We start from the raw sequence: 15,821 nt of genomic DNA on the forward strand, positions 1-15,821 counted from the left end.
TAAGCTGTTAGAAAACCAAGGTACGACTGTATTTCTTTTTCCTCTTGTTTGAATGTATCTGTATAGGGCTTTTGTCTGTCTGTTTCTTTGTAAGCTGCTTTGGCTTTCTCTGGGCAAGATAAAGTGAAATGATGATGATGATGATGATGATGATGATGATGATGATGATGCAGTTCATCGTGATACATTTTCCATGTGTCAGTATGACTGTGCATGCTGTTCCCATGTCCATTTAATGTTTACAAACTGTATTCTTAGTGGAGCCTCCAGTGGCAGGGTATATTTGTTTGTGAATTAAGTATTGTCTCCCCCTTAACCCTCATGGAGAAATTTGCCGGAAGGGTGAATATAATCATGTTTAGTTATATGGTAAGAATTGCTGTGGTAACTTTTGTGCCCCTGTTCTGTCTTTAGTAAATGAAACCTGCTTTATTAGGGGAAAGTACTATTGGTGGAAAGGACTCTTCAAGTTAAAAATATTAACTACATAGAAGAAAAAGCCTTGCTGAGGAAGAATCAGCATAGCTTCTGCAATAGGAAGTCCAAAAGTTGGCCTGCTTGAACATTTCTGTCTCATTCAACTTTGATCTCTTTCAGTGATCTGGAGATTCTCTTTCTTGTGTGAGTGTGTGTGTGTCTACGTGCCACAGGGTGTGCACACATGGTCACACGTGTGTGTGTGTGTGTATTCATTAAAGTTGGCCTTCCTTTTGCAGAACTTCGAGAGTCTCAACAAGCATCTGAAAAGAGATAGTCCAGCAGATGTTGCATATTTGGGCTTCCATGTAGCCTTTGACAACATTCCTCACCAAAACCTCCTAAATAAACTTTGCAGTAATGCAAACAAGGATAGGTTATTTTTGCAGATTAGCTACTGGCTAAACAACAGAAAGCACAGAACATGATTAAATAGGTGGTTCTCATAGAGGAAAGTAAAAAGTTAAAAGAACTCCCATATTAGACTTAAGTTTATCAGAACAAGTTAACTCAAGTCTGTAGGAAAATTCTGTCTCCTAAGGGAACTGGTTATGTATGTGGATGGAAAGTTTAGTCCTGACGTGCTCTGATTGTCCTTTGCCATTCCTATAGATTTGTCTTATCAATAGTGGTTTGTAGGTCTGCCCTGATCGTAGTTGGTAGTTGTTCGGATAATCAGAAATATAAAACATACCCATCATCATCTTTTTGTTTGTTTCTTAGTTATGTAACTCTAGATGGAAATGTCCTACCTAGAAATGAGGTGCATTGATAGATCTGTGTATCCTGTTTTTGTGCAGGTGAGTGTTCTTACTGACCAGGTGGATGCTCAAGGAGAAAAGATAAGAGATCTGGAGCTCTGCCTAGAAGAACACAGAGAGAAGCTGAATGCCACAGAAGAAATGCTGCAGCAGGTATTGATTGAAATAGGAATTTTTTTAAAAGTTCGTTTTTCTATCAGTCTTTGTTGCTTTTTTGCAGCTATTTTAGTATTAACTATTATGTTGCTTTTGTTAATGGGTCTATTTAAAATGTAAAAGGAAGTGAAAATGGGGCTTTCCTGCCCTAAAACTATTCAAATTGTGAACCAGTTTGAATAAAATGGCAAAGGTACTGATGGTATAAAATATACCAGTGGTCCACATTAGAAGAAGAGAAGAGGAGGAGTTTGGATTTGATATCCTGCTTTATCACTACCCTAAGGAGTCTCAAAGCGGCTAACGTTCTCCTTTCCCCTCCTCCCTCACAACAAACACTCTGTGAGGTGAGTGGGGCTGAGAGACTTCAGAGAAGTGTGACTGGCCCAAGGTCACCCAGCAGCTGCATGTGGAGGAGCGGGGAATCGAACCCGGTTCACCAGATTACGAGTCCACCACTCTTAACCTCTACACCACACTGGCTCTGCATTCACTCACACATTTTTTTTTTAAAAAAATATTTTTATTGGTTTTTACACATATTAAAGACAATACAATACAAAACAAAACAAAACACAAACATCAAAGACGTACAACAAAAATTTGACTTCCCCATGCCTTCCCTTCACCACATCCTTATTTTGTCATTTTTCGAGCAACTCATCTGTCAGTATTTAATCTAGTCCCTTTTACATTTTCTTAAAGTTTAGGGTTTACAGCTGTAATTCTTTGTTTCTTACCGCTTGTCATCTTATCAGTTCGCAATGTTACAATAATTTTTTAAATATATTTTAAATTTCCCCCAGTCCTCTTCCACTGTCTCTTTCCTCTGGTCACGGATTCTGCCGGTCATCTCTGCCAGTCCCATATATTCCATCACCTTCGATTGCCATTCTTCCAGAGTAGGTAATTCTTGCATCTTCCAATACTTTGCCAACAAGATTCTTGCTGCTGTAGTTGCATACATAAAAAATATCCTGTCCTTCTTTGGTACCAATTGGCCGACCATACCCAAGAGAAAAGCCTCCGGTTTCTTTACAAATGTCCACTTAAGGACTTTCTTAATTTCATTATAGATCATTTCCCAGTAGGCTTTAATCTTTGGGCAAGTCCACCAAAGGTGATAGAAGGTACCTTCAGCCTCATTACATTTCCAACATTTATTATTGGGCAAATGGTAGATCTTTGCAAGTTTGACTGGGGTCATGTACCACCTATAGATCATTTTCATTATATTCTCTTTCAAGGCATTACATGCCGTAAATTTAACACCGGTGGTCCATAACTGTTCCCAGTCATCAAACATAATGTCATGACCAATATCCTGTGCCCATTTAATCATAGCTGATTTCACTGTTTCATCCTGTGTGTTCCATTTCAGCAGCAAATTATACATTTTAGATAGATTTTTAGTATTGGATTCTAACAATTCTGTTTCTAACTTTGACCTCTCCTTCTGAAAACCAAGTTTCCTGTCCTGCTTAAACATCTCATTTATCTGACGGTAGTGTAACCAATCTCGAACTCTATGCTTTAGCTTCTCAAAACTTTGTAGCTTCAGTTTCTCACCATCATTTTCTAAAATTTCACAATACTTAGGCCAATTAGAGTCCATGTTGATTTTTTTCACTGCTTTCGCTTCCATTGGTGACAACCACCTAGGGGTTTTACTTTCCAATAAATCCTTATATCTATTCCAAACATTGTACAATGCTTTCCTGACAATATGGTTTTTAAAACTTTTATAAACCTTTACCTTGTCATACCACAGATATGCATGCCAACCAAAACTATTGTCATATCCTTCCAGATCAAGAATGTCTGTGTCTTCAAGAAGTAGCCATTGCTTCAACCAGCAAAAAGCTGCTGATTCATAATAAAGTCTTAAGTCTGGCAGGGCGAAGCCCCCTCTATCTTTTGCATCGGTTAAAATCTTAAATTTAATTCTGGGCTTTTTGCCCTGCCAGACAAATTTAGATATGTCTTTCTGCCACTTCTTGAAACAGTCCATTTTGTCTAGAATCTGCAACGTCTGAAATAAAAACAACATTCTTGGCAATACATTCATCTTGATAACAGCAATTCGGCCTAACAAGGAAAGTTTCAGCCTGGACCATATGTCTAGATCTTTCTTAACTTCTGTCCAACATTTTTCATAGTTATCTTTAAATAGATTCACATTTTTTGATGTCAGATTCACCCCCAGGTATTTGACCTTTTTTTCTATTTCCAACCCAGTTTCACTTTGAAACCTATCTTTTTCCTCTTTTGTTAGATTTTTTTCCAGCACCTTTGTTTTCTGTTTGTTCAATTTAAATCCTGCGACCTGGCCGAATATCTCCATTAATTCTAAAACTCTTTTAGTACTAGCTTCTGGCTCTTGCAAAGTTAGCACTAAATCATCTGCAAATACCCTTAACTTATATTGTTTAGATCCGACCTGTATTCCTTTTACCAGCTGGTCCCTCCTGATCATATTTAACAAAACCTCCAGGACCGATATAAACAGTAAAGGGGATATAGGGCATCCCTGTCGTGTACCTTTCTCTATTGGTATTTCATCCATTACCACATTATTCACAATTAGTTTCGCTCTTTGTTCAAAATATATTGCACCTATACCGTTTTCAAACCCTTGACCTACCCCCATCCCGTGGAGATTCTTCTTCATAAATTTCCAAGAAATATTATCAAAGGCTTTCTCCACATCCACAAAGATCAGCACTGCCTTCCTATTAATGTCCACCTCTAGCATCTCCAAAATGTCTATAATGTTCCTCACATTCTCTGCCATGTGTCTCCCTGGGAGAAAGCCTGTTTGGTTCTTATGAATCTCCTCCACCAAAACTCTCTTAAATCTTTTTGCTAAAACGTCTGCAAAAATTTTGTAATCCACATTCAAGAGTGATATAGGGCGGTAGTTTTTAACTTGATGTTTCTCAGTTTCTGTCTTCGGTATAAGTGAGATGAATGCGTCTTTCCACGATTCGGGAGCCTTTTTCCCCTCTAATATCTGGTTGCATACTTCCTTCAATGGCTGTATTAGCCATTCTTTAAGATCTTTGTAGTATTTTGCAGTCAAACCATCTGGTCCTGGTGATTTCCCTAGTTTTGTGTTCTGAATGGCACCCTCTATTTCTTGTTCTGTAATTTTTTCATTCAAGATCCTTTTATTTTGTTCTGAAATCTTTGGTAGTCCATATTTTTTAACAAATTCTTCAATTTCTTGTTCATTTGTAGGCCCTTGTGTATAAAGTTTTTTGAAGAAACTTTGAAAACAATTACTTATTTCATTTGGTTTGTTGATGATTTTCCCATCTATTTCCAGGGATGTCACCGTGTTTAATTTTTGCCTCTTTTTCAGTTGCCATGACAGCAGTTTCCCACATTTATCTGCCGATTCAAATGTCCTTTGTCTCATTTGCTTTATCTTCCATTCTATTTCCTGATTCATCAACTCCATGTATTGCATTTGATGGTACTTTATTTCTCTTAAGATCTCTTGAGACTTCGGCTTAAATCTCAGTTTCTTTTCTCCTTCCTTTATCTGGTTCAAAATCTTTTCCTTCCTCTCATTTTGTTTCTTCCTTTTTATAGAATTTTGCTGAATTAGGAATCCGCGCATCACGGCCTTGCTTGCGTCCCATACTATTCTTTTTTCCACCTCCGTTCTCAAATTTATCTCAAAGTAATCCTTCAATATTTTTTGGGCCTTCTGATAAATTTCTTCGTCTCTCAATAGGGTGTCATTCATTCTCCATCTGAAGGTTCCAGCCGTTGTTAATTTCATTTCCATCTTTACTGCGTTATGGTCGGAGCAGGTTTTTATGCAGATTTCTGTTTTTTTCACTCTTGGTGCCAGACTGCTAGAAATCCAAATTTGATCGATTCTAGTCCAGGTCATTTTTGCTTCGGAGAAAAAGGTTCCCTCTCTTTCCAGAGGGTTCCTAGTTCTCCAAATGTCGATCAAGTCCATGGTGTCAGTGAGTTCAAAAAAGGTCTTTGGTAGTCTCCCATCCTTAGATATTACTTGCCTTTGTGCCTTGTCCATGTTTGTGGAGACAACTCCGTTGAAATCTCCCATCATTATAATTTTAAGATCCATAAAGTCCATTAAAGTCTCATGCAACTTCTTGAAAAACTCTGCCTTCCCCTCGTTAGGTGCATAAACTCCAACAATTAAAATCTTTTCTCCTTGAATTTGAATTTCTACTGCCAGGTATCTTCCTTCATCATCTTTAAAGATCATTTTTGGTTCCCATTTTTCCTTGGCATAAATCACCACCCCTCTTTTCTTAACTTTGTCCGAGGAAACAAATTCCAATCCTAATCTCTTATTTATCAGAAGTTTCCTGTGTATCCTGGCAATATGGGTTTCTTGCAGGCAAATTATATCTAACTGTTCTTTCTTTAATATATGAAAAACTTGATCTCTTTTTCGGGGATGGTTTAGACCATTACAGTTCCAACTCAGAAGTTGCAGAGACATTTTTGTTATTGGGTACTTTTCCCACCCACTGCTCCAAGTTCTTGTTCCTCGTCCGTCGGTGCTTGGTTCAATCCAAACAATAGGTTGGTAATGTCCAGTGTTCCCCCCTCTACAGTTCCTTTCTGAAAGTCCTCAAAGTTTCTCTCCAAAAAGTGTTCTTTATCTTGAATTGTTTTTATTTTAATTTTCTTCCCTTTGAAGTTAAAGGACAGTCCTTGTGGGAATTCCCACCTGAATTGAATGTTGTTTTGTTTTAATATGTCGACTAGGTCTTTAAATTGTGTTCTCACCTCCAAAAAGTATCTGGGAATATCTTTAAAGATCTGTATTTGGGAATTTTTGATAACCAATGCCCTCTGGAAATGTAGGTTCAATATTTTATCTCTCTCTTCCTTGGATCTAAAAGTTATTAAACAATCCCTTGGCTTCTTGCCTTGCTTTCTTCCAATCCGGAAGGCTGTAGTTATTGTAAATTCCTCTTCCTCTTCTCCCAACTCTTCACTCCAAAATTCTTGGAACTTGTCTGTAAGAAATTCCCCAAGCTTGTCCTCCTCCTCCTCAGGTACCAGTCTCAATTTCAAGTTCTTGCCTTTCCTCTCGAGTTCCATAAGGGCCAGGGCTTCATCATGCTCATGTACCTTCTTTGCAATAGGAACAAATTTCCCTTTGGTTTCCTCGGCCGTGGTCCTCGCGTTTTCGGCTATTTTCCTCGTCTCTGCACTTTCCTGAATTAAACGATTTATAGAATCTGTATTAGTCGATATAATTGTCGTGTTCAAATCCAATCTTGTTGTCAATTCAGTCAGTTTCTTGGAGTTCTCTGTAGATTGCCTAGTAAGCGATTCTAAAGATTCATTTATCCTGAGTAGAGCCTGTGTCATGGAATCCATTGATACCGTTGTTGTTCTTTCCTGTGTTGCTGTTGCTCCTGTCAAGGAGCCTCTTTTCTTTTGAGCCTGAGCCTGTTTTGCCTTGGATCTTGTTGATATTTCATCCAGTGGGCCGCTCATATCTCAAGGTCGTTCCCACAGGAACAGTTGCAGTTGGAAAATCCCACTGTTTATATCTCAATGCAACAGTCTCTCTTTTAAGCCTCTAGAGGGAGTACATTGTATCCAATGCGGAAACAAAGAAACAGGGAGAGAAATAGCCATGCAAAGTTCCAAAAGCGAAAGTCCAAATAAAAACCCTACTTTTTTGCAGTTTAAAAAGTTACAGTTTTTGTCCGCTAAAGTCCCGTTATTTTATATCAGACAAATCTTACTTTGTATCCTCAATCAAGTTTGACAGCTCACTTCAGGCGCTCACTGCCCCGGCAGCCTGGCCAGAGGTATCGGCAGTGGAAGGTTTCCCATTCAAGTCTCCTTTCTTGAGCAGATAAAATTAAGTCAAATTTCTTCCCCCCCTCTCCTGCTCGTTGGGGGGGAGGTCCTCTTCCAATGTCAAGTTTAACCAATTTAAAAAGCATAAAAACGTCCCCTTTAAACACAGCTTGCTCTTTTCGTTGCTCAGTCAATCATGTAGCTCCGGGGGGCAGACTTCCTTATTTTTTGCCTCTCCCGTTTTCAGCCAAATCTTCTTAAATTTTAAAGTCCCGTTCCCTTTATTTATTGTTCTTACTCACGGGTGTTGTTTCCAATCGGTAGTTTCAGGAAGGAATCGGCGCTCTCCGTCAATGGCGACGCGGCTTCGCTCCGTGAGCTGGGTTGTGATCCTCAGCACTGCGCTCACACCCGATGCCGCTCCGGAGCCTTTAAAAAGGCTCTTTCGCGATACCGGGGGGCGCAAAGGTGCCCACCGAATCTCCTTGTTCACAGGCTTCAGCGCCTGTGATTTTAGGGGTCCCCCGCTCGCCGTAGCGGGTCAGACCCGAACTCACGGAGCAGTCCTGCTTCGGAGCTCGAAGCAAGGACCGCCATTAACGCTGGCGCCGACATTAGACCTGCATTGTGACTAGATGCAAAGTGGGATGTTGGGTCTTTAGAAGTTCTGAAGAAGGATTTTTACCAGAGCACTTTTTATTCCTACAGGCTATGATTTTATTTATTTGTCTATTTAAAACACTACTGCCCTTCAAAATTCTAAATATTATCAATAAAATAAATGTGTTAAAATGCAATAAATTCATCAACACCCACGGTTAACCAGTTGCACCTGCTGAAATCCCCATAGGATTAACATAGGAGCAATGTCCTATTTGCTTACTGGCCAGTAAACTATAAACTCCTAATCTCATCGTAGGAATAGTTGTCACTGACTAAATTTCCTTTCAGGAAGCTATTTTGGTTTGCTTGGTCTGCGGTCCTAATGCCACACAACTGACAGTAAGCCCATTAAATTCAGTAGGACTGACTTCTGGGTAGATATACTTAGGAGTGTGCTGTTGCCGTAGGTTTTTTCTTGTTTTGAACTTGGAGGGCTACGTCTATGGTGATATGAAAATCCAACAAATAGCTCTCAAATGAATCAACTCTTCTTATCAGGAGCTCTTAAGCAGAACATCCCTCGAAACTCAAAAGCTGGACCTTATGGCAGAAGTTTCCAACTTGAAGCTCAAGCTGACAGCTGTGGAAAAGGATCGACTTGATTATGAAGACAGATACAGAGACACAGAGGTAAGGTAGATTACTCATGGCTGAAACTTTTGTATCTTGTAATTCCTCAAACAAAAGTTTGTTTTGATATTTGTGGTGGAGGAGTGATATTTTTATATCCCTTTTACTGTTACAAATGAAATTAGTCATTTAGGATTTGCCTAGACCAGAGGTTGTCAACCTTTTTGAGTCCACGGCTCCCTTAACCAACTACATTTTCTCTGTGTCACCCCTGTGCGACTCAGGAACCCAGTTAGGTCACCCCTTGCCTGCCTGGGAGCCTCTCACCCTTTTCCAAACACCCTCCCTTGTGGAGTGTTTCCTCAGCCTCCTTGCCCCTCCCCTCACCTTCGGAGTCCTCCAGGCAGATGCTGCTGCTGTCCCTGGTGTCTGAGGTGCCCTCCTCCCAAACAGAGGTGCCTTCCAGAGGCACCCTTCGCCTGTGGAGCCTAGAGCCAGGGCTGCTGCAATAAACAGCTATGTAAATCTTTGGGAGGCAGAGATGTGAGGGGGCATCAGAGGAGGGAGGGAGGAAAGAGAGACAGAAGCCGGTGTTGCCAGTGGTACCCCGACCAACATTCAGGGCACCCCAGCGTGGCATGGCACACTGGTTGAAGACCACTGGCGTTGGCCATCACAAAAATACATGCACAACTTGTGAGCTGCCAGAGCAACTGTTGCCCACCAGTTCCGCCCAGTTCTGCATTGTGAGCTGCTGGTCCCATGCAAATCACAAAAACCGGAGGTTCAGTTGAAGCATTTGGGGCCAGGACTCAGCCTGATCAGTCATTTAAGTTAAAGTACTGGAATTTTTCATACAGTCCCTCTTATGTTGGATGCGGTCCAGAATAACAGAGTGTAATAAATAAGTATCAAGAAAAGAAATTGGAATAATCAGAAATAGTAAAAGGTACAACAGCAGTTTGCTTGGAAGCTTGTACAAAGGAATTCATGTAGCTTGTAATAGACAAGATTGTTCAGATTCTCTTACAAAAGTACTTTTATCCATTACAAGATAGAGGATTTTTTCATGCCCTTCTTCTCTGCTCTCTAGAATTATCTGGTTGCTCACTCTGGGAAACAGAAAGCTGTAAGTGCACGAATCCTAGGTCTTCTCTAGCAGGCCTGCTTTTTACAGCGGCTAACCAGATGCTTCTAGGGAGGGCATGAAGAATGTTTCTCCCTCTTCCTGGAAATTGGTACCCAGAGGGATCCTGCCCCTGAACAGTTAGTCATCATAGCCAATAGCAGCCATAGACCTCTCCTAACCGAATTTGTCTTTTAGAGTCAAAGTTATATAAAGTTATGGCCGTTGGCACATCAGGTGTCCATGAACTTCATAAATTAAGTACTTCTGTGAATAATTTCTGTCTGCCAGGAGTTCCCACGCTCCCACACCCACAGGTCTCTGAAGTAATGAGGTTTAGGTTCATAGATTCATAGAAGTGTAAAGTTGGAAGGGTCATTTAGTCAAACCCCCTGCAATGCAGCCGTCTTTTGCCCAATGTGGGGCTCAAACCCGAGATTAAGAGTCTCATGACTGAGCTATCCCAGGCAAGCAAATGCTGCAGAAGAGGTTTAGTCATGCTGGCCACATGAACCAGAAAACTGTCTGTGGACAAACGCCGGCTCCCTTGGCCTGAAGCGAGATGAGTGCCGCACCCCATAGTCTCCTTTGACTGGACTTAACCATCCAGGGGTCCTTTACTTCTATCTTTTTTTAACCTAGTAACTTACTACATTTGGAAAACAAGGCTCTTGAGTAGGCTGAGGGGTGTGTGTGTGTGTGTGTCTACGTGCCACAGGGTGTGCACACATGGTCACGTGTGTGTGTGTATTCACTAAAGTTGGCCTGCTTGAACATTTCCGTCTCATTCAACTTTGATCTCTTTCAGTGCCAGTAAGAACAGTTAGAAAGGGGATCCCAACTGCTTTGCTTTACTCTCCCATGAATTTTCAGTTTAAAATAACAATTACTTTTCCCGCCTTATACTTTTTAAATAGGGCTTGATGCAAGAAATTAATGAATTGCGGCTAAAAGTAGGAGAAATGGACAGCGAGAGACTTCAGTATGAGAAAAAGCTTAAATCTACCAAAGTAAGTAATGTGAGCTGTGTGTGAGAGTTTGAAAGGCTGTTTTCAAAACCCGAACTTACATAAGAGGGTTGTCTGCTTTTGAAAGAAGAATCACGGGGGCACCAATACTGCTTGACACCATACTTTATTATACTTTGATATTTGTAGGCATTTTGTAAAGGGGTGGTTCACTGATGTGGGAGACTGCTGTTTCTTGCTGGCAGGGAGAGCAGCCAAGGTCGGATGAGGTGAGGTGAGGTGGCAGGAAGGCTGGAGTAGTGCAGATGAACCAGCAGAGCCAACTCAGGCGCTTCTGAATTGCATTTTCGCCATGTGGACCTTCCTGCTACTTTGCCCCTTCTGGATAACAACAGCAGCCCACTGCCAGGAAGCTGGCGTAGCTGCTCCCCCGCATGCAGCAAGTCACTTCTGCATCTGGGATCACATACAGGTGAGGTTCATATGAGCTGGTGCATCCAGATAGGAAGTAGCATCATGGCAGCCCCAACATGCATGGTTGTAGTGTATTTTTGAGCCACGCCAGCAGTCCCAAGGGTGATCCTGCTGTATTTATCACATAGAGAACCCGTTGCACAGATTATGTAAGAATCCTTTGACAAACTGGAAGAAAGTTTCATGAAATCCACTCTGGTTTATTTGGACTTAAATGTGTTTCACGGGGGATCATTTTTAGCCTTGTTTCTTTTCTGTCTTTACTTCTCTTTCACTCCTCTGTCTCTATTACCAGTCTTTAATGGCCAAACTTTCTAGCATGAAAATCAAAGTGGGCCAGATGCAGTATGAAAAGCAGCGGATGGAACAAAAATGCCAAATGTTAAAGGTGTGGTAGATTGGTTGGGCCTGGTTTTCAAATCATTCCTTTACCACAGCATTTTGTGACCCCCGTGTTCCATTTTGTGTTTCCGCCTTGTTGTTGGAGTTTGTGTGTGCTCTTCAAAAGATAACTGTTTTTCCTGCACATTTGCTTTTTTAAAAACAGTTTTCATTTGGGTCTGTAATGAGGGCAGTGCCCAGGATGAATTTTTAACCACGGCTTCAATAACATGAATGTGTTGACTAGATCATTCATTGATAGTGGGCATGTCTACACTAAAGACTTAAAGAGGTTTAGCACTTCTGTCTTCTCAGAAAACCCTTGGAATTGCCTTTATTTCCCTTCTCCCAGGGTGTACTGGGGAAGCAGTACTGGGTGAAAGTGATATAATACTAATATAAGACAGTATTGTAGATATGGATACGAATACACGCACACATGTGGAGTTTCCTGTTCAGCACTTGGTGGGAAGGAGAATGGTCTTAGCTCAGTGGTAAAGTATATGCTTTGTTGGTAGGAGGCCCACAGTTCCATCTCTGGTGCCTCCAAGTAGGGCTGCAAAAGTCTTTGGCTTGAAGCCCCAGAGAGCAGCTGCCAGCCAGTGTCTGCAGAACTGGTCTGACCCAATATAAGGCTGCTTCCTGTGTTACAGTTGCCAGTTGTGTGTGTGGATAAAACTATTTATGGCCTGAGTAATACATGGGGTTTGTTCTTACAAGAAATCTCCATATCTTTCCATAGTACCTGGCAGTTTCATATGTATTCTTCCCTCTTCCATCTACCCAAAATATCATACATACATTATTTCACTGCACTGTTAAATTAGATTTTATGCTATGAGCATGCCTCAAGTTGTTTTTTGGTTTACCGCATTAAGGCTGAAATCCAGTGCACACTTACCTGGGAGTAAGTGGCTCTCATTTCAGAGGTATACATGCTTAGGACTGCTTAATGCAACACTTGGCGAAAGTGTTTCATGCATGTCTAAAAGGTGAATAAAATCCTTTTAGTGTCACTTTTCAAATTCAAATGAAGACATTATTAAACATTTAAATTGGAGATGGGATTGCTATGATTGGGAGGCAGGCTGCCCATGCATTTTGTGACGCAGGGAGAAATTGTTTGTTGTAAAGACTGTAAAAGGTTTGATGAGGGCCCTGTGGAATGCCCTCCCACCAGATGTCAAGGAAATAAATGACTATCTGACTTTTAGAAGACATCTGAAGGCAGCCCTGTTTAGGGAAGTTTTTAATGTTTGATGTTTTATCACTTTTTATTATTATTAGTAATAATAATATTCTGCTGGAAGCTACCCAGAGTGGCTGGGGAAAACCAGCCAGAGGGGAGGGGTATAAATTATTATTATTATTATTATTATTATTATTATTATTATTATTATTTTATTTATTATAGATTTCTAAAATTAATTTTAATCTGAAGACCATCTCTAACTTAAATGATTAATTTTAGTTTAGGACCATCTTTTAAAACACAAAGCCAGTTTTTAAACAGATGTGTTGATTTTCTGTTTGCGCAGGAAGAACTGTCATCATTAAAAGATAAATTAGAACAGAAGGAAACTGAGATAAAACAGTTGCAAGAGAGACTGGCTCACCAGGTGAAAGGAGATGGGGTGGACATAAATGACAGAGGTAAGGCAACTGGCATTGAGGCTCCCTAAAGCCATGGTGTATCTACTGTGGTCTATGGTTTATGACTTGTCTGTTCTAGAAAAAGGCTCAGTTAAACCTACAGACATAGGTTGGTGCATTAGGGTCACCGTATTTCAGAAGTGAAAATCCAGACACAAAAGTTGTTGATTGAGCTTTTTTTGGGAAATCGAACACACACTTCCTTGTTCTGTTGGCAAAAACCCAGACATTTTGCTGATTTTTTTGAAATTACCCTCGGATGTATGGCAACCCTAGATGTATGCATGTTGCTTGAGACTGTGTTCTGCTGTTTAATTGCAGGAAGAATTAGAATTGTAGTGTTGGAAGGGACCCTGAGGGTCATCTAGTCCAGCTGCCTGCAATGCAGGAATCTTTTGCCCAACGTGGGGCTCAAACCCACAGCCCTGAGATTGAGAGTCTCATGCTCTACCAACTGAGCTATCCCAGAAGCTGCCACTTCTCAAATCTCAACCCATATGCGTTTTAAAAGACACCCTTCATAGAAAAAGTAATAAACAGACTGGGTCATACCATCTTCACTTGCACATGGCATCTCCCTGGGACCTGGTTTTTTTCCATGGATAGGTCAGGTTCTCAGGGAAATACTAGTCTCCAATAAACATGGTGAGCTATAGGTGGCCTGGTCGTTGCTTTGTAGTAAAAGGGAGAGGTTACGTACAGGTGCACAAGACTCAAACTAGGTTAAAATTTATTTCTGGAAAGTAATGAGTGAACAAACCTGGAGAATGTTGACTTCTGCATGGCTAAGATAGTAGCATATTTGAGATTTCAGTTGGCTGAATGCTGGCAGGACAATGTATAACTGCTTCTCTTTGTAGGATGACGCTGCTATCCTGTTGCTTAGCAACATAACAAAGCAACAATTAACATATATTTAAATTCATTTCTCCATGGTCTGCATTTTATTTCCACATAGGACTGCTTTATTTGTCATGAGTGGTTTAAATGTTTAAATGATCATGGATCTGCAAAATTACTCTAGGAAATTACTATCCTCTAGGATGTATTTTATTTATTTATTTTAAATACTGATGACTGTCCTATAATCATTGCTCTCAAAGTGATTTAAAACAAAATAAAATATAGAATAACATATATCATAGACAGAACAGCAGAGTTTTAAGAGCGAGCGGATAAAAATTAACATTCCTAAAATGCTCGCTGAAATAAAAATGTCTCAAAGGGACACTGAAATCCATACAGATTTGCCATCTGAAGATAAGTTATTATGTATACAAATTCCAAGTTGAGCAGTTTTGAGAGATCCTGGGTATTATCGTGTGTCAGTGACAGATTCTAAAACAATATATTTCAAAAATTAATTAACGGTGAGGCTACGGCAGCATGGATGTCATAAGTATGTGGATGGGAGACCACTGGAATATAAGCATTCGAAAGGAAAGATGATTTGCAAATATAAAAAATAAATAAATATAAAAATATTACCATAGTAATTATTATAAATAGTTGTATCTTGGCAAGTTCAAAATAGGGATGGGGATCTATGTAAAAATGTGCTGAATTCTTCCCTCTGTGAAGAGATTTGTGCAATAAGATACAAAACCTAGAGTCACTTTTATGAAAATTGTGAGGAGATGCAGTTCAAACACTGCTTTATTATATGAATCATGAATAAGAACTGTACTATGTATGACTTTATTTTCATTACTGTTGAAATTGCTTTAATGCTTATAAACTCCTTCTAACTTCAAATTCAATGGGTTTTCCTGCACAGATGAAAATTGTAAAAAGAAGCTCAAAGACAAAAGTAAGGTTTTTGGTGTCTTTCCACAAGAACTTACATTTGACACACTTTTCCAGTACAGCTTTCTGCATGTGTCATATAAAACAATTTTAACAAAATGTTGTTAGACTGCTTCATCTTCCATCCTCATTTTCATTGGAAATCAAAATGGAAAGAGTAAAATGAAATCTTGCATTTTAAATCTTCCATTTTTTTGTTTCAAATTAGAAAGCATTTGATCTATTGATTTCTTGCCTAAGAAATAAACTAAATATTTAACAAACAACCTTCTATTTTAATCTATTTGCCAGGATTAATCTCAGCATAGGCTATATCTATATATTCTAGTCTCACAGGAACAATCTGTTTTCTTTCTGGTTTATTTTATATCTTTCTATTTTTGGTACCCTCTAAGAGGAAAAGCAATTGGGCCGTAAGGCCACTCAGAATTAAGGATGCTGTCAAGAGACATTGGTTTCAGCAGGCTAACTTTGTGGGTTAGTTTCATACCTAATGCAGAACCATGATCTGGCATTGCATGAATGAACCCTGGGCTTGCGTGTTCCAGTGCTTTCTCTCACTACTGATTTAATGAAAAAACATCCAAACAGGGCAAACTATTCTTTGTGCAAACCATAGTTTGAATGTCATTTGTGCACAAACTATAGCTTTTCTACTTTGCATGTAACTACAACCTATGATTTGCTACTAAATTGGCAATGAGGAAGTAAACTGGAGCACATAGAATAGAATTGTAGAGTTGGAAAGTACGCCTCTTACACATGAGATGTGGGAGGGAGAAGGGAGCACAGAACTTCTTCATGTAATACCAGACCATGGTTTGGTGTTGCGCCTGAGCCAAGTTGCAGTTGGATTGTGACCATGGAATACAATGATATTCAGCTTTGCTCCACTGATACCTGAGTGTTTTTGGAGAGAACATAGGAAATTCTGGATGAATTGCAACTGACATAAGGGAAATATGTTTTAACCCA

General features: G+C 39.9%; 1 protein-coding gene across 1 annotated transcript in view; it reads left to right on the forward strand.

Moving 5' to 3' along the window:
- PPFIBP1 (PPFIA binding protein 1) overlaps positions 1-15,821 on the forward strand; it is a 106,339-nt gene that overhangs the window by 28,074 nt on the left and 62,444 nt on the right. Inside the window, 5 exon segments of the mRNA XM_081927905.1 lie at positions 1,278-1,391; positions 8,367-8,498; positions 10,482-10,574; positions 12,926-13,040; positions 14,818-14,850. Of these exon segments, the coding sequence (XP_081784031.1) occupies positions 1,278-1,391; positions 8,367-8,498; positions 10,482-10,574; positions 12,926-13,040; positions 14,818-14,850 (487 nt within the window).

The sequence above is a fragment of the Podarcis melisellensis genome (genome assembly GCF_964234715.1).
Source record: "Podarcis melisellensis genome assembly, chromosome: 10".
In the NCBI taxonomy this organism is placed as follows: Eukaryota; Metazoa; Chordata; class Lepidosauria; order Squamata; family Lacertidae; genus Podarcis; species Podarcis melisellensis.